General features: G+C 40.4%; 1 protein-coding gene across 2 annotated transcripts in view; it reads right to left on the reverse strand.

Moving 5' to 3' along the window:
- The window catches only part of MDFIC (MyoD family inhibitor domain containing), a 115,646-nt gene that overhangs the window by 28,488 nt on the left and 60,926 nt on the right, over nt 1–26,232 (reverse strand). Inside the window, exon 5 of one of the 2 annotated variants that reach the window (XM_054023792.1) lies at nt 14,196–17,812. The exons of the other annotated variant lie outside the window; for it this stretch is intronic. Within the exon in view, the coding sequence (XP_053879767.1) occupies nt 17,565–17,812 (248 nt within the window). The 3' untranslated portion in view covers nt 14,196–17,564. Of the gene's footprint in view, nt 1–14,195; nt 17,813–26,232 lie in introns of those variants that run through there. 2 annotated transcript variants of the gene reach the window in all.

Raw genomic sequence — 26,232 nt, forward strand, 5'->3', positions numbered from 1 at the left:
ATAGGGTCCAGAGTGACCTAGACAAACTGGAGGATTGGGCCAAAAGAAATCTGATGAGGTTCAATAAGGACAAGTGCAGAGTCCTGCTCTTAGAACAGAAGTATCCCCTGCACCGCTACAGGTTGGGGACCAACGGGCTAAGCAGCAGTTCCGCAGAAAAGGACCTGGGGATTACAGTGGATGAGAAACTGGATATGAGTCAGCAGTATGCCCTTGTTGCCAAGAAGGCTAACTGCATATTGGGCTGCATTAGTAGGCACATTGCCAGCAGATCGAGGGAAGTGATTATTCCCCTCTATTCGGCACTGGTGAGGCCACATCAGGAGTATTGCGTCCAGTTTTGGGCCCCCCACTACAGAAAGGATGTGGACAAATTGGAGAGAGTTCAGTGGAGGGCAATGAAAATTATCAGGGGTCTGGGAAACATGACTTACGAGGAGAGGCTGAGGGAACTGGGCTTGTTTAGTCTGCAGAAGAGAAGAGTGAGAGCAGATTTGATAGCAGCCTTCAACTACTTGAAGGGGGGTTCCAAGTTGGATGGAGCTAGGCTGTTCTCGGTGGTAGCAGATGACAGAACAAGGAGCAATGGTCTCAAGTTGCAGTGGGGGAAGTCTAAGTTGGATATTAGGAAACACTATTTCACTAGGAGAGTGGTGAAGCACTGGAATGGGTTACCTAAGGAGATGGTGGAATCGTCATCGTTAGAGGTTTTTAAGGCCCGGCTTGACAAAGCCCTGGCTGGGATGATTTAGTTGGTGTTGGTCCTGCTTTGAGCAGGGGGTTGGACTAGATGATCTCCTGAGGTCTCTTCCAACCCTAATCTTCTATGATTCTATGATCAGCAGTGATTTTATATTTGCTTCCAGATCTGTCACGAATATATATGTTGAATAGCATACTGCCTGAAATGATGCCTGCAGAACCCCAATAGAAACACACCATTCCATGATGATTCTCCATTGACAGCTCCTTTTTGAGATCTGTCAATTATCCAGTATCTTAATCCATTTAATGTGTGCTTAATTGATACTGTATAGTGCTAACGTAGTAATCTGAAAGTCATGCAGAAAGTCATGCAGAAAGTCATGCAGAAAGTCAAATGCCTCACAAAAGTCTAAGTATATATCATCTACAGTTACCTTTATCAACCAAATTTGTAGTCTTACCAAAGAATGGAATCAAGTTTGACAAGACCTATTTTTTATAAAACCATATTGATTTTTTACATTAATTACATTCCTATCCTTTAATTCTTCATTAATCTCATATCAGTTTTTCCATTATTTTGCCCGAAATTGATGTCAGGCTCACCTGAGGCATTCCACTTGCTCTTTTTGAATATTGGCACAATACTGGCACTCTAATCTTTTTGGAACATTAAGTTGTACAATAGAAACATACCTCACAATCGTAAATTTAATGATCAAATTGGCCGAACTTTGCAACCACATCATAAGGCTGAAATTTACACTGACACACTTACTTAGCAATTATATTTATGAACAAATGGGTATAAGGCAGTAGAAAGCAATGCAATAAAAAAGGGCAAAGACATTTGGAGAATAGGTGAAGGTTGTTTTTTAAGGAAGAAAATATAGAAGAGGTAAAAACAGTGAGAAGCTTAAGGGCTGGGCAGGAATAGAATAGTGACAATTGGGGATTGTGTACATACACTTTCTCTCCCCCCTCCCACTAGATAATATAGGTCTCCACCCCCAGAAAGCCTGCAATGTAATTTGTGTTTGAGAGCTGTATACATAAATCAGTAATAATGTGGAGTCTTAGGACTACTTCCAGCCCTTCCAAAAGTAAGAGTGCAACAGAATCACTGTTTTAGTTTCATTGCAACAAAGGCCTATTCAGCTTTCCAAATGAGTGTTCCTGTGCCTGTATACTCTGCCCAGCCCTCTCCTCTATTCAAAATGCAACAGTTCCAAATCCCAACACCAAGCATGTCCTCTCCACGAGGCCTATTTACTTCAGCTTGGTTCCAATAGACCAAGTTTTGACACTTAGGAACATTTACGACTCACGGTACATTACATCTACGGTATGTGTTTATTTTCATACCATTGTATATTATTTTTACAGTATTTGGGGATTTAATCTTTTCTATTCTAACCTCATTTAAGCTTACTCTTCTGCTCCATATAGTAATAAAAGTAATAAATAATGCTACTTAGAAATGTAGCATGTTTTAAGCACGTACCAAACAATCTGTGTAATGTTTTGATACATACCCGATAGTGCAATTTGTCCTTAGTTTTATGTTCGTATTTTAGAAACAGAGTAGTTCTGGTTTTACATACTGTATTAAAAACAATTGATACAACTCTTAAAGGATAGTAAAATAAAAACATTATTTCAACAAACAATAAAAAAATACATATTTACCAAGGCCTCTTCTAACAGGTCTTGCAATTTAAAAATCATTTTGATGCATTATAAATCACCTGTAAATAAATAAATAAATAAATAAATAAAGTGAAGACATTCTGGATTTTGGTAAATATTTATAGAGCCAAACAATATGAAGTATATGTAACAATCAAATTTCTAGTGAAAATGTGTGCAAGTGGGTTTATTTTGAAAGGAAAATTCCTACTCCCAGTGTCATACCCAATTAAATTCTCCAGGTAATGACCCCATTTGCATAGAGAGCTGAACCCACAAGTGGGAATTTTAATGGGCACACCACCTGAGTACATTAATTGAGAGTGACACTACTTGAACTAGTTTTGTGCTTACCCCACTGAAAATTCTACTCATATTATTTTTAATGTCAAGCTACAAGTCAAATTTCAAGATGATGGATTTGTTCTTTTTTAAGCATTGAATTTGAATACAAGAATGCTTTAATTCTGTTATGCATTGCATAGCTTTGCTTTAACTAATCTGTAGTTCTGATTCTCACAATTGCTTCATTTTTTCAGTGATTGGAATTTAATTTTCTTCATTAATTTGTGAATAATTAGATACAAAATAATGCCTTCAGCAGCTAAATTGCTTTTGGATTGCTGTTTAATGTACTTTTACCGGAATATGTGTTACAGTTAAGCTGGCATAATAGTTTACTAAAATGTAATTGCGTAAATATGTCTAATTATTCTTTCTGATGTAACAAGATTGAATATAAATTTCAGTCATAGATGACGTCCCTTTTCTCAAACTTAACTTCACCAAAGCATAGTTGCCAAAAAGTGATCTCTGATGCAAAGATATTAGTTGTCATTTATGGTGGTTTCTTCGCATGGTGGTTCTCTTTATCCTTCAGACAGTGTTCATGATGACCTTGAAGTTATTGTGGATTCTAAGCCATCACTTGAAGCCTTCATTAATTATGTAATCAAGGTGTCTTACCACCACATCAAGAAACAGACAAATGGAGAGTTATGTTTTCTAGGCAGGCTAGCAAAACCTTGTCGTTTAATCATATCTCACCTCTTACAGTTCTGCTTGCAGGTCTTCCACTTACCAGTCTTAAACAGCTGTAATCGTTACAGAATTCAGCAGCTAGACTACATCATTCCACTGTATTATCTACCAAGCTTAGAAAAATGTGCAGGCCATACAGTAGAAACAACTGTTTCAAGATTGTCAACTTTATATTATAAATTATATAAAAATTATATAGCGCTTGGTTCAAATTATGAGATCTGTTGGTTCTTTAATTGGAGACATATTGATCAAACAGAGATTAACCAGGATTTTTATAAAGTACTATTTATTATTTGGCACTTATTTGAAATAATTTGTATGAAAAATATCAATGATAATGATGGATTAGCATATTTTGAATTCAAATACACTATTACAGTGGAAACCTCTTAAATTAAGTAATTTTTTCCCTCCATGTGACAACTTCACTATGGCCCAGATTCAGGAAGCAGTAGTCCATTATTCCATGGTTAATCCCACTGATTTCAAAGAAACCACTCATGCAGTGGGGTACTACTCAGCAGGAGTAAGGGAGGCCAAATGCGGTCATAGAAAGAAGAAATACATTACGGATCCAATGCTGCAATTCTACTCAAGTGAGTGTAGTTATTCAAGTGAACATATTTTCAGAGTCCTATGCATTGGTAGCATTATCTATTACCATATATGGGTGATACATTTTCTCCTTTACATGTTCTACGTGTAAAACATAGCTGAGTTACAGTTGCTGTAGGAAACCGATAGTAGGTTACTTAATAATAACTGGAGATCTCCAAATATATTACCTTCAGAAGTCTATTTTCTTGGAGTTGGATATAGTACAAATATGGACAATATAAGAATGCAGTCTACGATAGGACACATACCTTGACATGTCAAAAGGGTCCAAGACATCTACAAAGGAAGAACGTGTCCTTACCTGTTCTCTTCTTTGGAGTACAAACATTTAAAATAGATGGAGATCAGGTTAAACAAACAAAGGCAGGCACTGGGGAATGTTTGATATGTGAAATGCTATTTTTGTTTTGTTTTGTGTATGGTTGATTCCAGCCTTTTTAAATACAGTTTTAATATGCAGTGAAACATTTTATAATTATATAGTGTCAAAAGTTTGCTAAACACTTGAAAAAGACCCAAAGAAGGAACTGTGTGCTGAATGTATCATTTAAATAGAATACATACAGATGAAGAATGGGAAATATCAAAACCCAGGAAGATGAGTTGGAATGTTTAGCACACATTTTATTCCATGTATTTAAGCTTGCTTTTGTTTTGTTATATTTAAAGTTGCATTGGTTTGTTTTAACTAAAGTTGTATATATATTTGCATTTTCATCCACTGTTTTTAATCATTTAACTCTGGAAATTTGATCATTTGGACTACAATTTTACAGGCTTGGTCTCTGCCCAAAGGTAAGTTTCTTTGGAAAGTTTAATCTTTCTTTGGAAAGTTCAGACATTTTGGAGTACACACAAGTTCCTTATTTTTTTAAAAAATCCAGTTCTAACACCAAAACATACAAGGGTACAAAGTTGAAATGTGGCCTTCATTAATGAGTTTTCTCATTAATGGAAACTCCTTAATGAATGTGTCCAAGTTAGTAGGTGTTGAAAATTATACTCTCTGCAACCTCAGTACATTTTGCCCAGTCTCTCATTTGGGGCCTGATCTAAAACTCCATGAAGTCAAGAAAAATCTTTGGATCAGGCCATAAATTCACTAACGGTGCAACTGAAAAGACCATAGTGTATATGAATGAATGGCTGACAGAGCGTGGCTAACTTAGCTACCCAATGAAAACTTTAATGGAGGTGCATAACGAGGGAGGCAAAGACTTCACAGAAATGCCATATACTCCAAAGGAGTGCAGGAGAGGGGCTCTAAAAAGATTTGCTAAGGTTAATAGGATGCTCCTGAAGACCTATTAAGATGCCCGAGCATCTATTTTCTATATTTTCTTTTGAAAAAAAAAGGAGGGAATGAGAATGGTAAAGTTGCATGGTTAAGCACTCAAAAGTCAGAAAATGCCAAAGTCTGGCTGCACAATAAAACTTTACTCTGCTTCTTTCTACATATAAACATAATCTCATTACATGATCGCATGCTATTTCTCAACTAATATACATTTCCCCCCCCCCAATAATTTAAGTTCCATTCTGAACAACTTTTATTCTGCCTATACTGGACAAACAGTCCATTAAATTGTGTTTTCACTCAGCATACTACAGACTAAATAATCACATACAGGAAAAAAAACGGTTACCTACCTTACGTAACTGTTGTTGTTCGAGATGTATTGTTCAGGTCCATTCCATTCTAGGTGTGTGCGCACCCACATGCACAGTAAGTGATTTTTGCCTTAGCAGTATCTGTAGGGTCGGCTGAGTGTCGTGCCCATGCACTGGTATGTTAGACGCAGCTGACCCTACACCCTCTCAGTTCCTTCTTGCCAGCAACTTGGACAGAGGGGTAGGAGGGCAGGTAATGGAATGGACATGAGCAATGGTGACAATCGCTGGAGGTGGCACCTTCGCCTGATCATAGCAACAGCAAATGCAGGCAGTGATCCAAGAAGAAATTCTTTGAATGGACACTGGATGACCTTTCATCCTATCAGCCACTGCAACAAACAATTGTGTCAACTTGCGAAATGACTTGGTCCTTTCAATGTAGAAGGCTAGCACCCTCCTGACGTCTACGAAAAGCAACCTACACTCCTCCTCTGACTTACGCGGCTTTGGAAAAAAGACAGGTAAGTACACGTCCTGGCCCATATGAAATGTGAGACTACCTTGGGTAGGAAAGCCGGGTGAGGCCGCAGCTGGACCTTGCCTTTGTAAAAGACCATATAGGGTAGTTCCGCAGTAAGCGCCCTAATCTCAGAGATCCGGCGAGAAGATGTTATTGCAACCAAGAATGTGACCTTCCAGGAAAGGAGAAGGAGAGAGCAGGAAACCAGAGGCTTGAAGGGGGGCCCTGTGAGCCATGGCAGCACAAGACTCCCATGGAGGGACGAGTTCCCTGATGTGCGGGTAGAGGTGCTTGAGGCCCTTGAGGAACCTGGCAGTCATGTCCTGGGTGAAAACCGACCTACCCTTGAGAGGCAGATGGAAGGCCGAGATCGCAGCCAAGTAGGCCTTGATAGATGAAAGGGACAGGCCTTAGAACTTGCGATGCAGAAGGTAGTCCAGGATTAACTGCAGCGAGGCCCACTTGGGCCGAATGCCTTTATCCGAGGTCCAACAAGCAAACCATTTCCATTTGGCCAGGTAGGTCGCTCTGGTGGGCAGCAGAAAGCCTCCCAACAGGACCTGTTGGACACCAACTGAGCACTCCTACTTCTCCGCATTTAACTATGCAGCAGCTAAGCAGATTTGGATGCAGAAGACTGGCTTTGGGGCAGCAGGCCCGGCCTGAGCGGTAGCTGTAATGCAGCAGATACCAAGAGGTACAGCAGCATGCTGAACCAGTGCTGGCGCAGTCAAACCGGCACTATGAGGATCACCTTCACCCTGCCCTACTTGATCTTCGTGAGGACCCTGTGAAGTAACGGCACTGGGGGGAAGGCGTACAACAGAGCCCCCAACCACACGAGTAGAAAAGCATCCGACAGGGAGCCTCTGTCAATCCCCCAAATCAAGCAGAAAACGTGGCATTTCCTGTTCTGCCTGGGCGTGAACGGGTCCACGTGGGGAGTCCCCCACCTCTGGAAGATGACGCTGACCACTTCCAGATGGAGGGACCACTTGTGGAGAGATGAGAAGGTCCTGCTAATGCGATCTGCCAAAGCATTCCTGGCCCCGGTGGGCGGCTACGAGATGAATGTTGTGTTTTACACAGAAGTCCCAGAGCCTGAGGGCTTTTTGGCAAAGGGCAGACAATCTGGCTCTGTCTTGCTTGTTGATATAGAAGATAGCTGCTGTATTGTCCATCAGGACCTGGACCACCCTGCTTTCTATGTGAGGTAAGAAGCCTTGGCGGGCCAGGCGAACTGCTCTGAGCTCCCTGACATTGATGTATAGGAAGCGATTGTGACATAACCGACAGCCTTGCATGCTGAGATAGCCCAGGTGGGCTCCCCACTCCAGGTCCGCAGCATTGGCGACCAGGGTCACCTACGGGGACGGAGCCACGAAGGGAACTCCCTCCGATACCAATTCAGGATTATGCCACCAGGTGAGTGATGACAGTACGTGGTCCGGGACCCTGACCACCTGGTCCATGCTGTGTCTGTTGGGGATGTAGACCGATGCCAGCCATGCCTGCAGGGGCTTGAGACAGAGGTGTGTGTGTCGGACCACATAATTGCAGGCTGCCATGTGGCCCAATAATCACAGGCACGTGTGAGCGGTGATGAGAGAGTGGCCTTGCATGCATGAGATGAGGTCCGTCATGGCTTGGAATCGAGCCTCCAGGAGGAAGGCTCTGGCCTGAGTAGAGTCAAGGATCGCTCCAATGAATTCTGTGTTGCATTGGACGTAAGGTCGACTTTTTCTCATTTGTTAACAGCCCAAGTCGCAACAGGTGGAGCAAACTCTTGGGGCTGACAAGAGACAAAATGGCAGTGCTGTGAATTGGAAGTGGTGCTGGCCCACCACAAAACGGAGGCAGCCCCTATGCCCTGGGAAAATTGAAATATGGAAGTATGTGTCCTTCAAGTTGAGGGCAGCGTACTAGTCTCCTGGATCCAGGGAGGAGATGATGGAGGCCAGGGAGACCATGCGAAACTTCAACTTCTTGAGAGACTTGTTGAGGCGACACAGGTCCAAAATGGGTCTGAGGCCCCCTTTTGCTTTCGGGATTAGGAAGTAGTGGGAGTAGAACCCTTTTCTTTTCATGACCCGAGGGACCTCCTCCACCACCCCCACATGCAAGATGTGACCTGAAGACATTACTTCGAGCACCCAATGGCCTGAGGTCAGCCAAGACCAGGATGACCAGAAGGAGCATAGTCGGTCGAGGAAAAAGTGGGAGGGTGGATCCTGGGAAGTGACTGGGGCGATGTCCTCGAGCACATCCTCCGAATGCTTTCTTCTGGCTTCCCTGGCTCCTGGAAGGGTCAGACTGAGCAGATGTACCAGAAGACGACAGGTGTCGTCGCTTTGACCCCTTGTTTCTATCCTTTCCCTTTGTAGGTGCTCAGCGGGGGAGTCCCCCGGGACCTAGACTGGGGAGGTGGAGGATGGAACAGCTTACTGTCCTGCTGAGGAGTATGAAGGCCCAAGGAGTGGAGGGTGACATGGGAGTCTTTAAGACCGAAAAGCCTTGAGTCCGTGAGCACGGAGAAGAGCCCAGCCCCCTCAGACAGGAGTGCCTTAAGGGTGACCTGCATCTTCTGGGATAACCTGGAAGACTGCAGCCAGGAGCTATGCCTCATGTCCACCACCAAGGCAACCACCCTGGCCACTGAGTCTGTAGCGTCCCAGGCCATCTGGAGGACTCCTCTCACCACCGCTGTGCCTTAAGTCCACCAAAGGGCAAACTCCTGGGCTCGCTCCTGTGGGAGGGTCCTCTTGAATTTGTTAAGGGAGTTCCACAGATTAAAATTGTACCTTCCTAACAGGGTGTGGTGGTTAGACACATGAAATTGCAGGCTGAATGTCGAATAAATATTTCCACCAAACAAATCCAGTCTCTTGGCCCTGCCTGTCCCTTTCATTAACAGCAGACATGACCAGTGACGCCGCTGGAGGGTGCGTGTACAGATATTCGAATCCTCTTGCAGGGACGTAATACTTCTTTTCCACCATCTTAGAAATAGGCAGAATAGAAGAGGGGATCTGCCATAGCGATTTGCCAATCTTAAGGACCCTGGGTGGACAGACACTGGAGGAGGATATAACATTATAGAGGTTGTTGGATTCCTCCACGAACTCTTCAATTTTTAAGTTCAAATTGGAAGCCACCCTTTTAAGGAAGGCCTGGTTCTCCTGGAAGTCGTCAGTGGGGACTACCTGTTTGGGAGGGACCTGCCACCGCTTCGTCTGAAGATGAGGGAGGAGCGGGGTTCACCTTCCCTCTCTGGGGATGACTCCTTGGGTGCTGGAGCCTGCTGTGCTATCCCCGCATTGTATTCGGTGCCGTGTTCTGACTCCGGTGCCAGCGGTGCCAGAGGCGGTTTGTTCGAGGCAGCCAAGGAGGAATGGTGAGAATATGGGACAGGCATTATGGGTACACCCCGCGGGTTCCAGCATGGCCATTGAGCGGACCACTGTCCCTGCTGCTATGCTGCAGCTGCTGCACCGGTCTTGCAGATCGGCTGTTAATCACCTATCAAGGCCTCAGTTTGACGACTGACCCTGGTTGGTGATCAGTGAGACAAGGGTGAGGATCGGTGCCTGCCAGATGAGCGGTACCAGGGAGGGGGAGACTGGTGTCAAGATGGAGAGCGATCCTTCCCCGGTGCGGGACTGATGTCTGGGAGACTGTCTAGGCGAACGTGACCTGCGCCGCAGCAATCTTTGGCATGAAGCTTCCGGTACCACGGGTACCGCATGGGCAGTGGGTATAATAGGCCAGGGGAGGCTCAGCCTCCCCTGTTGCTGCTGTGGCTGCCAGACCCCCAATTGTGGGGTTTTGGGGGGAAGTTTCTGATTTATTATGCCCCATGCAGGTTCTGGGGTGGCTGAGGAGGCGGTATGTGCTATTGCCTCCTCAGCTGCCCCGGAACCTGCATGGGGCATAGCAAAAGCTTGTTCTGGAGAAGAGAAACACATGCTTTTCTCTGGGCGGCTTGAGGTCTATGGAGGGGTTAGGAGTGGAGGGGAGGTGCAGTTGCAGCTGGCCCTGGAGGACTCCTCCAGGCGGGTGGGTGGGGAGCTTGCTTGTTCCTTAGCTGCTGGGTCCACTTCAGGCAACAAGTGCCCTAGGAGAAGCCGGGATCCCCTGCCACTCCCAGGAGTTGGAGTCGAATCCCTGGCCAGGCTGGGGGGTCCAACCGCATCAGTACCCCCAGGAAGCCCCGAGGCAGGCCACATAGCCGAACATAGGTCCTTTGCCTAAAGCCCCTTTCCCCTCTGGTGCTGGGAGGGCTCTTCTTCTTGTGCTGCTTCTTAGGCACCAGTAAGGAGGAACGGTGCCGGGCAGAGCCCGGTGCCAGCAGCGCGCGCCACAAAGATGCTGAGGTATTCAGCATGGGGTCCGAGTGGGAGGTAGGGTGACCAGACAGCAAGTTTGAAAAATTGGGACAGGAGGTGGGGGGTAATAAGAGCCTATATAAGGAAAAAGATCCAAAAATCGGGACTGTTCCTATAAAATCGGGACATCTGGTCACCCTAGTGGGAGGTCTCCAACACAGGACGAAGTGCAGCCTCCATGCGGAGTGCCCTTAAGAGGATATCCTGCTCCTTTTGGGGTCTAGGGCAAATTTTTTGCAGATTCAGCACTTGTCCTTTCTATGGGACTCCCCCAAGCACTTCAAACAGCTGTCGTGGGGGTCACTAATAGGCATCGGCCTGTTACATGACGAGCGTGGTTTGAAGCCGGGGGAACAGGGCATGCGCCGCTCGGGGGCGAAGTCCCAGCAGGGATTCTAACTACCAAACTAACCTGACACTTAACTTAATGGCTAACTAAGTACCTACAAACTATATACAAAGAAGATAGACAATGGGCTGTAAAGAACTGGTAACGCGCTCACAATGCAAGACGAGGCGCTCTGACCAACCATCACAGGCAGTAATAAGGAACTGAGAGGGCATAGGGCCAGCGGTGCCTACTATACTAGCGCATGGACTCAAGGGGATGTCACAGCTGACTCTATGGATACTGCTAAGGCAAAAATCTCGGACGACTGTGAACGTGGGCATGCACACACCTAGAATGGAATCGACATGAGCAAGCACTCGAAGAATAGTGATATTTGCTAGCATATATAGGCCATCTTAGGTCTAGACTTTTCAAACATTTAAGCATGTATGCAACACCATTGATATCAAGGGGCAGAGCCTCAAGTGTATAAACTGTCATAGTTCCAGTGCTATAACAATTTACTCCAGCTGTTCCCAGAAGTCTATGCAGGATGATGACCTAAGTTTACTTAATAATAACGATCCTATCTTCTGCAATGTACCTACATTAGGTATGTAACTTAGGTATACTGTCTGTTTAGTGCACATAAAGTAGCTTTTTAGTTAGGTGCAACTCAAGGATGAAGTAGCTGAGGAAGGCTGCATTGCTGGTTGAAAAAAAAAATTGTAATAGTATTTGGCTGCTGACTACACACTTCAGAGGGTCATATAAAAAAAGATGCCCAATTATCCTGGACTATTATCATAATGAAATCAGTGAATGCATTCCAGAATAAAAATAAATAAGATGCTACATGTGTATTAAAGGTTATAGAAAAATATTGTGTACTATTTTGTATTTCAGTAAAGCGCTAATTAATTTTAGACTGTACTGTAATGCATAAGCACAAGGGGGCAAAATTAGTTTGCTTGCAGATAATTTAAAAACAAAGGTAATCCTCATACTAAAAAGTTAACCCATATACAGGCTCTGATCCTGTAATCAAATCCTACATCTGCCCCTATCTTTCAGAGTGAAGATGGTACTTCTCTCAAACTGTGGTGGAAATAGTTCACCATGGCAAAGGCTGATAAGGGAGGAAAGACCATTCTCTCAGCTAGTCAGTGCCAAAATCACTGTCAAAGATTTGGTGAAAGCTCATGACAAAGCTCCTAGATGAATGGGTAGATCTCTGTACAGGTAGTCAACTTCATCTTCTAGAAAGCTGAGTGCTCGATACAGGAGAACTTTTATGGCTACTTTAAGGAAACTTTTCAATTTCCTAATGTCTAGATTGGGCCAAAATCATCCTGCTACCTTTGGAATTGGAAAGTATTTGCAGCATACAAATACCAGAAGGCTTAGTTAGGAGGGGAGAAAGGTTAGTCTCTAACTAATGAATCCTCATTTTTTTGTAGGGCCCCTCAGGTCACTATTTTATTGAGCCAAGCTGAACTCAGCTGCTCTGAAGAGTATTCCAAATACCTGCATCACTGTTGGTTCAGAGATAGAATTCTCTGATTTGCATTCTCTCACTCCTAACGAGAACACATGATGACAATTTTGACAGGGTTTTCCAAATGTCTAAAAAAGTTCTAAGAACAGGCAGAGAGCTCTTTGCCATCTTTGGGACTGAGAGGAGTGAGAAATTTCAGATTAACAGAAGTTTTGCAGAAAGTTGTAAGGTATCTGATAAGAGCTTGTAATGGATTTGCCTCAGTGTAACCATAGTGTTCGTCTCCAAACACACACACACAGTCTCTCTCTCTCTCTATTATTGTGAATATTATTTGGGCATCACATAATAAAATAGTTAGACCTACAATGAAAAAGCTTTTCCCTTTAGAAATGTATTCTTTTCTTAAAGATGGCTATTCCCTTTGAGTTTAACCGTTCTTACTATAAATTACTAGTGTTAAAATACAGTTATTATGCACACTAAAGTTCCTAAATGTGGATCTCCTCTTGACTGAAGAAATTGTTCTCTAGAAATGTTATTGTTTATAGCCATCTACTATTATATATGAATAGCTGGAGTAAACCTCAAACAGCTGCTATTTGTAAAGATTTTTATTAGTGTTTTTATATGAACAATTATTTTCTACTAGAAATTTAGCTATTTTCCCAAAAGCAAAATTTCATTCAGTGCAACTAAAATATTAGTAACATTTGTTGGAGATTCTTTAGAATTATTTTTGATTTTCTAAGGCCTCATGTATACAGGAGGTTGCATCACTTTTTAAAAAAATGATTTAGTAAAACCATTGTAAAAGGCCTTGTGGACACTCCTCTTTCAGGGTATGTCTACACTACCCGCAGGATCGGCGGGTAGTGATCGAGCTATTGGGGATCAATGTATCGCCTCTCGTCTAGACGTGATACATCGATCCCCGAACGTGCTCCCCATCGACTCTGGAACTCCACCAGGGCGAGAGGCGGAAGCGGAATCGATGGCCGTCGATCCTGCACCGCGAGGACGCGAAGTAAGTCAATCCAAGTCGATCTAAGATGCGTCAACTTCAGCTACGCTATTCTCGTAGCTGAAGTTGCATATCTTAGATCAATTTCCCCGCCCCAATGTAGACCAGGCCTCAGTTTGAGAGGCTTATTTAGCTTAACCCTGTTCCCACTCAATTTGAGCCAAATTGAAATAACCTTAGTTTAAACCACAGTAGGTGCCACACAGCCTTTTGCACTGCTTTAGTTAAATTGGTTTAAAAAAAAAATCACACCTTAAATTAAAGCAATGCTACTTTCTTGTGTGGATGAACCCTAAGTTTTTGCAGTCTCATGAGTCCATTAATCTTACTCCCACTTAAATAATATTGTGAACCAACTACTCCATGTTTAGTGTAGCTTTTTCGTAATTTGAAAGGGATATGTCAGTGAATATATTAAAAATACAATAATTCATCCTTAGTGTTATTCCAGTGTAGTCAATGGAGTTACACAAGGGATAAATTTGTCCCACTAGTGTTTAACTTGCATTTAAAATACATTTTGTGTATTCCATATTACAAAGTTCCAAGTTATTTCTTCAGAAATTTTAAAGTCTAAATCTGCTATGTTGTGCGAAGCTGTACATAGTTATATTGGTTCACTCACACTGTGGGTCACCCAAAGATTACAAGCTGTAGCAGGAACTCTCGCATAAAGCAATGTCTGTATGCAGAGACTTCCACATGATGTTAAAATGCAAAACAGTAACAAGACAGTAACATAATAACAAAGTAGTCCAAAGTTTTAAAATAAAGTTCTTTTATTTCAAAATAGTGTTTTACAGTTACACAGATCCAGTTAATATAAAATACAAATAGTAACTTACCAATTTGTAAAAAACAGGGCCAGTTTGCAGAACTCTAAACTATAAAACTGAAACACTGTGAATGTCCACCAGAAATTTTACAAACTTGACAAGTACTGATTTTTTATTTAAACTACATTTTCACATTGTCTACTTTTAGTTCTGCTTGTTTTTATTACACAAGATGCTCATAAGATTGCCTACAGAGTGGACATAACAGAAGAGAATTTTAAGAATATAAATATAAAAAAGAAGTTCTTTAAACTACTCACTAATATTCTCTGCTGCAGAGATAAATATTACAAAAGTGCTAATATTTCTATGACAAAGAGTAGCAGAATAGATTTAAATGTTAAACAAATCACACAGTTAAAATTTTCAGAATTAAATCTGCAATAATCTGATGATAGTTCCAAGTCATTGGCAGGCTTTATATGTCCTATAACCTGCCAGTATTTCCACTTCCTAATATTTCATAAATCAAGTGGGCAAAAGAGAAATATTAAAATTAGGTATATATAAATATCCAGATTCTGATTATATATAAATTGGTTTTGGTTTAACAATATTGGAACTATACTCTTTAGAAAAAAGAATGAAATACGTGCATTTCCCACCTTTTTCTACTTTGAACCCAAAACATTTCCATTTGTTAAGTATCCTACAAGCAGTAACATTTGTGTGTATAACAATCTAAACAAGTAGTTTGTATAGACCATAATTGTTTGCCCATCTATAGCAGCCTGTGGTATAGTAATTTATTTTCAAGAGCAATACTAAACAATTCTTAAAATTCAATATTTACTAAAAGCTTAATAATGCAGATGTTCAGTTTTCCAGAAACCTATAAACCAAAATGTGACTGCTCTGGCACAAGGAGAAGACACAGGAAGCCCTTTTCCCCGATTCACAAGCGCATTCAAAACAAGGGACAGCCATAGCTTATTTGCCTCTGCTTAGCAACACAGGTGCTGGGACAGCTAGCACAGTCTTCAGTGGTACGTGGTCCCAGAGAACATTTCCCCAACACCTCTGTGGTGACATCCACCAGCGTTGTGCTGGGGGAAGCACTATCTACACTTTCCCAAGGTGCAGCAAGTCCCACTGCTCACTGTGATGCCCCCAGTTTCCCCAGAGGCATTATATCTTATAAAGGCAAAATGCCTCCAGGCACTGCCCCTCAGCCAGCATGCCTTTTCCCCCGTCCCAGTGTAGTTCAGACTCTAAGGAGTTATAAATGAGCCCCATGGGCCTGATTCTGAGCTCTGTGATTTTATCAATTTAACTATGTAGTTTTTTTACTACAGTGTCCATTACCATAATATCTGAGCACTTCCTTAATGAAGTTACACCATTGGAAAATGCTGACAGTGGAGAAACACCTGGTTCACCTTAATGTGAGATCAGAATCTGGATCTATCTATGTAGCAAAAACAGATGGGAATAGCTACTGTAGTAACTGTCAAAAATGGATAAAGATACCTGCTGAATAAATCTGCATTGAACTGGAATATACCACAATCCTGGAGAGGTCAAGGCAGAAGGAAACGCCTCCCTAGTTCAACAGAATTGTGATGGATACAGCTATTTTAAGGTTATCATTTTCAGTGAGAACTCACAGTAGTAAGCACTACTAGTCAGTGTTTGCAGAACCAGGCCCTAGGTAAGAACAATGTGTTGACAGTGAATTTCACATTTCCATGCTCTTTCAGTTTGTCACATTTACATACATTGAAATCTCTACAGTGGAAAGAACTGTTTTAGGGTCAATTCACTTTAAGGAAATGTGATCTTACCCATCAAGGACTGTTGTAGTGAGACCTAAATCAACTAGGACCAACAAACTACAAACAGGAAATATGGAGCAAAGTTAAACATGTGAGATCAAGGCGTACAGGTAGTTTACATAACAGAACAAATGAGGCAGAGGTATTGAGGGGAGAAACTAGCAGATGCTAAGGTAAATGGGCACCATTATTTCCCAACATCTGGAAATTGTGTAATCACTAGCTAAATTGGGCCAGAGTCTGTTCTCCATTATACTGAGAAAATCTAGTTTTACATGGTGTAATTAAGAGAAAAAATTGGTCCACTGAATCCTATGTGTTTTTAAAAGACATTACTATAGTTCCTTCAATTTTAAAGAGACACAATCAGCTTAAAAGTAACTATTTGAAAATTCTTTACATACTGTTTATAAGTAACACTTAAAAGAACAATATTTGAGAATAAGATATTTCATAAGTTTACTTTCTGCACTTGATAGTACTTCCTATCTAGTTGGTTTCACTATTTCCTCTGACTGTCCATTCCATCTATTTGTGTGGGTCTTTCCTACAGCAGAGGAAAGGGGTTGGGGGGGAAGGGGGAGAAAATTAAATTAGGAAATGTAGTTGTAAATCCATAAAAACTGGTAGGTTTAGAATCTGAAGTTATTTTTGATGATATTCCTTTAAATAACTAGAGTGATTTTGACTATCTAGTCCAACTGAGAAATGGTATGTTTCATGTTTACCTAGGCTTTCAAAACCTTGTTCTAAAACTGATCACTTCAAGTAACTAACACTGAAGGAAAATACAGGTTCCATATAAAAAGTTTCTTCTGGTTTGGAAGACAGTTCGTGAAATCCTGGCCCTTTTTAAGTCAATGACAAAACTCTCATTGACTTAATATGCCTGGATTTCACCTATTACCAGTATCCACCATTATAAGCACAGGGAATCTCTCTCAAACCAATGGAATACTCCAAAAGAGAAGAAACATTTCAATGTGACCACTGCATCAAGACCAATTGTAGATTCCCACTGCATATTTTAAATTCACTTTAAAATATAACAGGCCAAGGTTACTTCAAACCATAAAAGGTTGAAATAAAGACATTTTACTTTCAAGAACTCCTGCAAAAGTGTGTTAGGTATGGAAAGCTATTCAAGCATTTAAGAATTAAAGTAGGTGAGGGGGGAAATATTTAGGCTACTTTGCAGTCTTTTCTCTGGCCAAAACCTTTACTCAAATTGCTATTTTAACCAAGAAAGGCCTATTGTATCAGGCCTTTAAGTTGATTGCAGTCAACTGTCCCATTTGCAAAGCCAAAAGAGGGTTGGAAAGTAACTAGAATTTCACATACTAAACCATAAAACATTTGTTAGAGTACAGGTTTTTTGTTTTCTCTAAAGATTCTTTAAACATAGCAAGTTAACAGTGCAAATACTAGGTTGCTGTGTGAGACTCTTACCTTATTTTTCTTCAAAAGTATTTTAAAAAGCTCTCCAGTTTTTAAACAGAGTAATAAAAAAAGAGACACAAATATTTCATGTTGGGAAACAAATCCCACAGCATTCCATACAGATTTCCAAGCAGTCTGATGATTCGCAACAAGTGTCCATTATGCCACAATCCATGTCACATGGGCAGTTACAATCATCCCCCATTTCGTCCCCACAGCAACAACAGCAGGCCTCTGATGTACAGATGCCACAGGAAGCTTGTCCCAGAACAATATTACAGAGGGTGAGAAACTCACAAAACAAGCAAGCCAGGATACAGTGAACACAGCAATCTTCGTAAGTACCAGGTTTGTAGTGTGCCGCATTTAAAGAAAAAAAGGGGGAAAAAAAAGGACAAATCAGTATTACATTTTATGTGCAAATATGTCGCATAATAATTACTGGCACTGCTTTACAATCGGCAAAGCTTCCTTTCCCCTGCAACATGAAGTTCAAATTTTGTGTCCTCCTCTTCAGGGTCACAACACAGCCAGCTTAAATCTTGGATCTCATCTTGTATGTCCCCCTCCATTAGTCAATTATGCTAGCCTCGATGCCAGACTTCATGTCCTTTCTCTACTCTTGATTTCACATTACCCTCTGCATATCTCTATCATCTCCTCATTCAAATTTGTCTTCAAACTCACTTCTTCCATGACACCCATAAATTACCAGATAACGAAAGAAATATCAAGTTATCTAAAGTGACTGCTTCCTTTTGGTCTACCTTTGCATCTGTCTTCTAGAGTGTACATTCACCATATTTTATATCTGTGCCCTATATGGTACCAACCACAGAGCTGTTATATGAACATATTTGTTTCTTGTTGCAGGATCAGTTTGTGTGGCAAAGGTACAATACAATTTCTGTACTGTTTACTTTTATTGTTCATATATATTAGGAAACTTTTTTACTTGTAATTTATAGTTGTGTGACTAAAGGACAGGAGAACTGGTGCTGAGGGGAGGAATGGAATTAAGAACCATACCTCAACCCACATTTCAAGTCAAATCAAACCCAACAATTATGAGAGTCACCTTCATGAGACATAATTCATAAGAGACACAAAATCTCAAGAGACAAAGACAAAAACAGAACATGAGACTTTATGAATTGAGAGTTGGTCACAGCTACCTATAATTTATGCATAAATTATGTGCTTGATTGTTTTGTTGATATTTATGGAAAAAAGTAGTTATAGCAAAGGAGATGCCACCACAGCATGAGGATTTTGCTTTCTTTGTGATATCAGGCTAATCTCAAAAACAGCCATATCAACATGCCATACATACATCTACATTTTCAACAATGAAGAAAAAAATGTGTTCTGATCTCACATTTTAAATTATTCCTCTGCACAATTCTCTTATTAGTCTTAGATTTAATTATTTTTTAAAGCTAACTGGAAATTAGAACTAAACCTGAACTGAAATATCCTGCTGTCATGGGCACTGGTAAGTCACACATGGTAAATGAGAAAGTTCACTCGAGTAGTACCCCACAGATTATCAGTTGGAGAGATGGCACCCAAACAATGAATACATGTAATCACATCAAATAATTGTCATTGATATTTTGTTCTAATTCTATGATAAAGGATGGGGAAACACACAAAGATTGGAAGAATAGCAAAACATTGAGCAATGAGAAGAAAATTATAGTATTGAGGCATACATTTATCAGATTTTCATCAAAATCAATTCAAAGGAAACCCAGTTACATACAGTATGTTCTGAAATGCTCAGCAGAACCCCCTTCCCAGATATAGCTGCATATATCATGCACACAAGTTTAATTTTGTGTTCAGCAACAGATACTATTTGGGGAGGAGCATATTTAATTTGCGAGAGACAGGAATACTTAAAACACAAATGAAAATTTTAAAGTTGCAAGACTTTTAAAGCAAAAGGTCACTATAGGGTAACATCTTTAAAGCAGTGGAATAGTTGTTGTAAGAAATGAATGGTTCACTTGGACATAAAACAAATCTGATCAGAGTGGGTAATCAGTTTTGAAAATTAGACAGATTAAAATCTAAATTAGATTAACAATATTTATAACTCAATGGATAAAATATAGCCCTAGTGTTTTTTCTATTGGTACACTTGTAAGTTAGTTTGTCCTTTCAAAAACATTTGATGCCAAACTGTTTAGCTATTTATAAACAGTTATTGCAAGGTGATTTTCAAGCTAACCTACAAAGGTAACCAGAGGCAATAGTGATGATAACAGAGTGCTCAAGAATACAGTTAAAATTTTAGATGCTCGCTTATAGGCCATGTCACATTTTGAAAGGCTTTGTGGAAAAACTTGACCAGACTATATCTGTGAAGTCAAAATGTGGTATAATAAATGAGCTTACTAACTTCTTTATAGCAAGCAGCGTCCAAACTGATGTACTAAATTTGGAAGAAATCTTAAGTTAGTGTACGTACTAAAGATCTACACTGTAAGTAAAGGTGTGATTGTAAGCACATCCACGCTATCTTTAATTTAGCACAACTCAGCAACCTGAGTACATACCCAGAGTTCCTGGTGGGCTTGTACTGGCACAGCTAACCCATGCCAAAGCGCATATTGCAATCACATCTTCATTTGTAGCATAGATATACCCTGAGTGATTGTGATCAAGCAAGACTTATGGGTCTTTACATACATTTAATAGCGGAGAAATTAAAATTATAAACGTGTATTTTTGAAATCAAAGGCCAATTAGAAATTTTGGTAGGAAACAGCAAAGTTGCAGTTCTCATGTTTAAAAAATAAATGAATTGAGGTGATTTTTATTGAGCCAGTTGACACAGGAAAGTGTTGACAAGAGGATTATCAGTTGCAATAGGGAAGAACATTGTCATCTGCGGACATAAATATCTTAGGTTAGGTGCAGTACTTAAGCCAACAAATGAATTTATATAAATAATGAATAGAGGTGGCCCAGAATAAACCCTCAAGATGCAATAAAGCCAGAGAGCGAGCGAGAAAAAGAAAACAACTTTCTCAGAAATTCCTTATCATTGTGTAGGAAGGGGAACTGGAAGAGGCAAATGCTGATACGCTTCAACGGTTTTTTTTGTTTTTTTTTTGTTTTTAAACAGTGCTTATGTCTGTTAAAGTGGCTTCTTTAGATGAAAAAAAACCCTATACCTATTTAAGTGACCTTCATCCAAAACTCAGCAGATATGTGAAATGAAGTTGGGAAATATTAGCTGAGTGAAGATGACTAAAGCCACACTGACGGTGATTAATTAGCTTGTTGTCATGGAGATGATGTTAGATTTGTTCAGGTACAATTTCCTCTCTGATTTTTGATGTAAAGGAACTAGAGGTAGAAGACAACAGTCACAGGAGTCTAAAGAGTGTCCACATTTGAGGAACTGGAGTTATTTTTACTATTCTCTACTCTCAAGACAGGCAGATAGACAGAGGTTAATAATGAAAGAAAATTGGTGTGCAGAACACAGAATTTGTTAAAGCATCAACAAAATCAAAATCTAATGATTTTGAGTAGACTGCAGGACATTTCACAACTGTGACACAGAGAGATAAAGGCCAAAATAAAGAAACACATACACTAATCTTCATCACTGCCTCCTTTTCCCGCGATGTGTAAATCAGAGACAGAAGCAGATGGACACATTCAGGATATAGCACTACTTTGATATACTGGCTTTTAAAGCAAGAGGCAAAACTCACCAGAGTCTACTTTTCAATTCTCAGTGTAGTGAAAGACATTCCGTGGAACCTGCAAAGCTTTCCATTATGTAGATATTTACTGAAGCAGACCAATTGCGTTGGTCTAAATAAAGCTACTTCACTCTTGGCTAATTATCAAAGGCCAAAGCTATCCATGTATGCTCAATTACACAAAGAAATGATGCACTATTAATTTTGGCTGATGGTTCTATTATGGGTGTCACTATGGATGTTTTTTCTTTCATCTCTTCTTCACAGGAGTGAAGCAGAAACTTATGCACATACTATTTATTCTGATTTAAGCTGCCTTGATAGCAAACTCACACATTCTCCACTCAGAAGATATTTTGTTTCCTATGAGGTTTATTTAGCCTACATAGACTTCAGAGAATGAAAAGAAAAAAGGCATAACATCTGTGTTACTTACTTTATCCTTTCAGTGAACAGGGACTCATCTGTATGATGAACAAAAATTTTGGGCCATGTTTCAAGGGCAAAGTTGAAACATTAATGAAACTTTTTTCCACCTGTGCTACTGATTTTAAATCTGGACTCTGAACAGCTGTTGGACTAGAAGATTCTACAATATGTTGTGATGGGCAAGTTAGCATCACCACATCCACCTAACCTCAGATTTTTGGTGACTCTCAGTAGTTTCTCCAAAATCTCTATACTTCGATTGGTGCCAAAGGTACTACAGACCTGGAGGTTATGTTGAACAGAACACACTAGTAAGAGCAGGGTTCCAGTTGTATGAATTTAGATGGAATATATGGACCAAAGGTATTAACATAACCAAGTCATTGTCCAACGTTAAACAACTTTAAACAAGGTTCAGGATTTGGTATACAGAGACCTCAACCTGCTTAGTACCATGGCAAGCACACGATTAGAAATCCTTTCAACCTTTTATGAAAGATACAAGGAAAAGCAGTTAAAGCATTTGAAATGTAAAGCATTGAATAAGGTTTTCATTTTAGCAACTGCCTTTGCTCCCTTTCCCTTCAGCTGGGGAGCATTTTTAGAAGGGAAAATCCTCTTATTTGTCAGTCTCTTAGATGGCATTAAAGATAACTGTCCTTTTGGGGAAAAGAGAAGTTTGTAGGGATAGTTTGTAGCGAGCTGTTGTTAAAGTTTGATCTGTTTCGTAGAAGACAAAAGAAGACAAACGCTTGCAAAAGGAGAGAGAAAAAAATGCAAAGCTAGAAATGCAGCTTCTGTCTTTGGTGTTGTGCAACGTCATTATTGGAAAAAAGAGAAGAATCGGAAAGACAAGTGTCACATCCAAAGTGATATCTGGGATTCAGTCAAAGCCATTGGAGGCAGTGATGTCGCCTGGCTCCCCACTCTCTGGCCCAGTCTGGTCAGGACAATTTTCAGGATCAGAATGACAAAGGTTTGGGGCCCCAGAGACAGTGGAGTAGCAGCCATGATGGTGAAGCTCATTCCAATAGCCACATTTTTCCACCAAATCTCTTTCTTTAAGGACCCACAATTTTGATTCACTGATGTGACTCCCACACTGTTCTTGTTTACCAGGCATGATCTTAACACAGTCCTTCAGTTATATCAGTAGGACTTTTTGTTGGGACTAATTCAGTCTGTCTCGCTTTTGTACTTTTCCCATCAACGTTTGTTGTTATAGGTTATTGTGACATCTTATGAACTTACATTCACTTCTTACAGCTGAGCTCATAATTAGGCTAAATTTGTAGGCACAATTATTGCAACATCCCATCTAAGCATGTCATAAAGACAGTATTTCTTAGCTTCTTTAAAATGGAGACTGTCAGAGAAGTACAGGAGACATTTCATGTTGTATTTTCTAATGGCAATAAGAAACCTTGGGTTTATGAGCATGTGCAACAGATCAACATGCTGCAGAAACCACACACATGCCCGGCTGTGGTACTAGCAGACGTATCCTCGTTTTTCATCTCCAAAACTATAAGTATCTCTCTGTCACTTGGCCTAAATGAATTCTCTCTTAGTGGATGGTAGAGGGTCCCTTATCTTTTTTGTAAGCCAGTCACTTAAAGGCAACAGGACACATACCACTAGTATATTACACAGGATTCAGTCAAAAAGGTAATTTCAAGTTTTTCAATACCCCTTTGCAGACAGTTGTGTTCCTACTCCTTTCATAAGATTCTGAAATACTTTTTCCCAGGCTCCAAAACCAAGTCCTTATAGATTACTTAACTAGAACATCTTGGATAAGCACAAATATTTGTGATGATAGTGCTTGTATGAAAGATTGTTTCCAATGGAGTTTATTTCCACTTACATAAAAAACATAGCAGGTGCTACAGATGAGTCAGAAGTGGAACACATTAAGCCAACTATCTGGAACATGAGTTTCATTTTACATTCCCAAAGATGAGCAAAGATTACGGAAAAAGAATAAAGTCAGCAACCTGGAGGTGGAGGGTGTCTTTTTGCAACTTTTTAAACACCTATTCTTTTCTGTTGCAGAGACAGTCTTCTTCTTTATACTGTAATACAAAGTAGGGCTGCTGAACCTAAAACTGTCTCCTGATAATCCACAGAAGCTGAAGGTTTGAACTAAAGCCACTATTCACCTCAGTGACATGCTAACTTCAAAAATCTATTTCTTTGTGCAGAAAAACTCTCCCTTCATTCATCAATTTTTAAAAATCGGACGTTTCCTAGTGTAGGCTGGAGAAATTGGGGCCCGCACTGTCACAATAGCATTATTTAGTTCTTCATCTCCCAGTTTCCCATCCCACATACCAGTGCCACTTCCCCATAAACCAAGATATATTTGCCTTAAAGTTAATGGTGAAGCACTTTTGGTAAACAGTTTTCCTCTATTTTTGATCAGGGTAGAACTTGCTCTATAACAGACTGTGTCAAAGTGCTGGGCAACAGCAACTATACAGCACTTTGATCACTGTATCACCAATTAAATCGCCTATAGTAAGCTGGGCAGGCAAAGATAGATTGGAATGGTCTGGAGAGAGTTAAAGTGCTTAAATTATCCCATTAGCCCAGGGAATAGAAGAAGAAACAGAAAAGAAGTAGAAAGAGGGAGGGAGGGGCAGGCAAGCTTTGAGAGCCAGGGCCAAGACAGATCTCAGAGGGAGAGATTTCCCTCTCCTCTCTTCTCCTCGGGCTAAAGGGCTGAGAAATCATATACTATTCTATATAACGTGCTGCACAACATTGTAAAGTTGGGGGGGGGAGGAATCATAAATACTACATATGCTGTTTACTAGCGGAGAGTCTCTAAGTGCACAGAGGAAGACAAGAGCGAAGAGAGAGCCCTGTTACATAGAACTTTTCTCTTTCTCTCTCCACCCCACAAATCGAAAACAATTTCTAATTTCTCAACATCCTTTTTTAAAAGTGTGGACACCAGAACTGGACAAAGTATTTCAGTAATGATCTCATTAATGTGATATACAGAAGAAACACCACCTCCTTCCTCTTACTCAATAATACCCTGATCATACATCCTAGACTTGCATTTACTCTCTTTGCCTCTACACTGGACTGGGGGCTCATGTTCTGTTGGTTACGCACTACAACCCTTAAGCCCTTTTCAGAATCACTATTTGCCAAGATACTGTCCCCATCCTGTAAGTGTGACCTACATTCATTGTTCCTATATGTATGAACTTGCTTCTGGCTATATTAAAACTTACATTACTCAAATCAGCCCAGTTCACAACGTGATCCAGATTGCTCTATGGAAGTGACCTGTCCTTACCATTATTTACTACTTCATCAATGTTACTGTTTCTCACAAACTAGCAATGATTTTGTGTTTTCCTCCATATCATTGAAAAGAATATTGAAGAACATCGGACCATCCAGTGGGATGCCACAACAAACACTGCTGCTGGACAACAATTCCTCATTTACAGTTACTTTTTGAGACATATCAGTTAGTCATGCGCTACATTGATTTTGAATAGTGCTGTTTTCGTAATCAGATTATTGTGTAGTACAAAGTCTTACAGAAGACTAAGAATGATGTAGTTCCTTTTATGAACCAAACTTGTAATCTTATCAAAACACAATATCAAGTTCAACCAGACCTATTTCCTTCAAGCCATGTCAACTGGCATTAATTATTATACTATTCTTTAATTCTTTACTAATTGCATCCGGAATCAACCTTTCCATGATTTTGCCTGGGATCAACGTTAGGCTAACCAGCCTGAAGTTACCCAGATCATTCCATTGAGCTTTTGTTAACTATTAGCACACTAGTAACTTTTTTCCCTCAGTCCTCTGGAACATCCCCCTGTATTTTAAGATTTCTTGGACAGGGTTCTAAAAACTCCTGGTCAGTGTCAGAGCAAATAGGCAATAAATACCACAAGCTAGTCAAGGTTCTGCAGCTCAGACACTGCATATGCACAAAGTTACTTTCGGTAGATTTGGCAAGAGAAGGTTAATATTTAAATGTTGTACCCAACCAATACATATTTTGTAGTAGCTTAATTTGCTTATAAATGATACTTCAGGCAAAACCCATACAGGTTTTAAGCGCCGTAATCTGTTTAACAGCTGTTTCCTTGAGAGATTTAAGGCCCAAATGGCTTCTTCCTCCCTCCCTCCCTCCCTGCCAATTATAATATTTATGCTCATTTAGTCTGGGAACAGAAACAACAACTAATAGCTTGAATTTTCTAGAGTTAAAATTTTCACAGCAAACTATTCTAAAGCAAGCCATAGTGTTAAAAAAAATTGTAAAATGTTGCTGAAAACTTTTGAAAAACTAATGCATTTGAGGAAATCATGATCTCCTTATGGAACCTGTGTAATCAAAAGAAAGTCCTAATTTGTGGAGAACATTATTCATGGGAAATTATTCACGAACTTCTATCATTCTTTCAGATGAGGATGTAGAAGACTTTCTTCAAAGCTCATCAACACTTCATAACTTGATTGAAAGTGTGTACTGCTAAATGGCAAAGATCCAAGCTAGGTTTGGACCTGGCAGTCTTAATTTCTTACTGTTTATTTTTGCTAAATGAGAGGTTCACC

This window comes from Malaclemys terrapin, chromosome 1 (genome assembly GCF_027887155.1).
Source record: "Malaclemys terrapin pileata isolate rMalTer1 chromosome 1, rMalTer1.hap1, whole genome shotgun sequence".
Classification (NCBI taxonomy): Eukaryota; Metazoa; Chordata; order Testudines; family Emydidae; genus Malaclemys; species Malaclemys terrapin.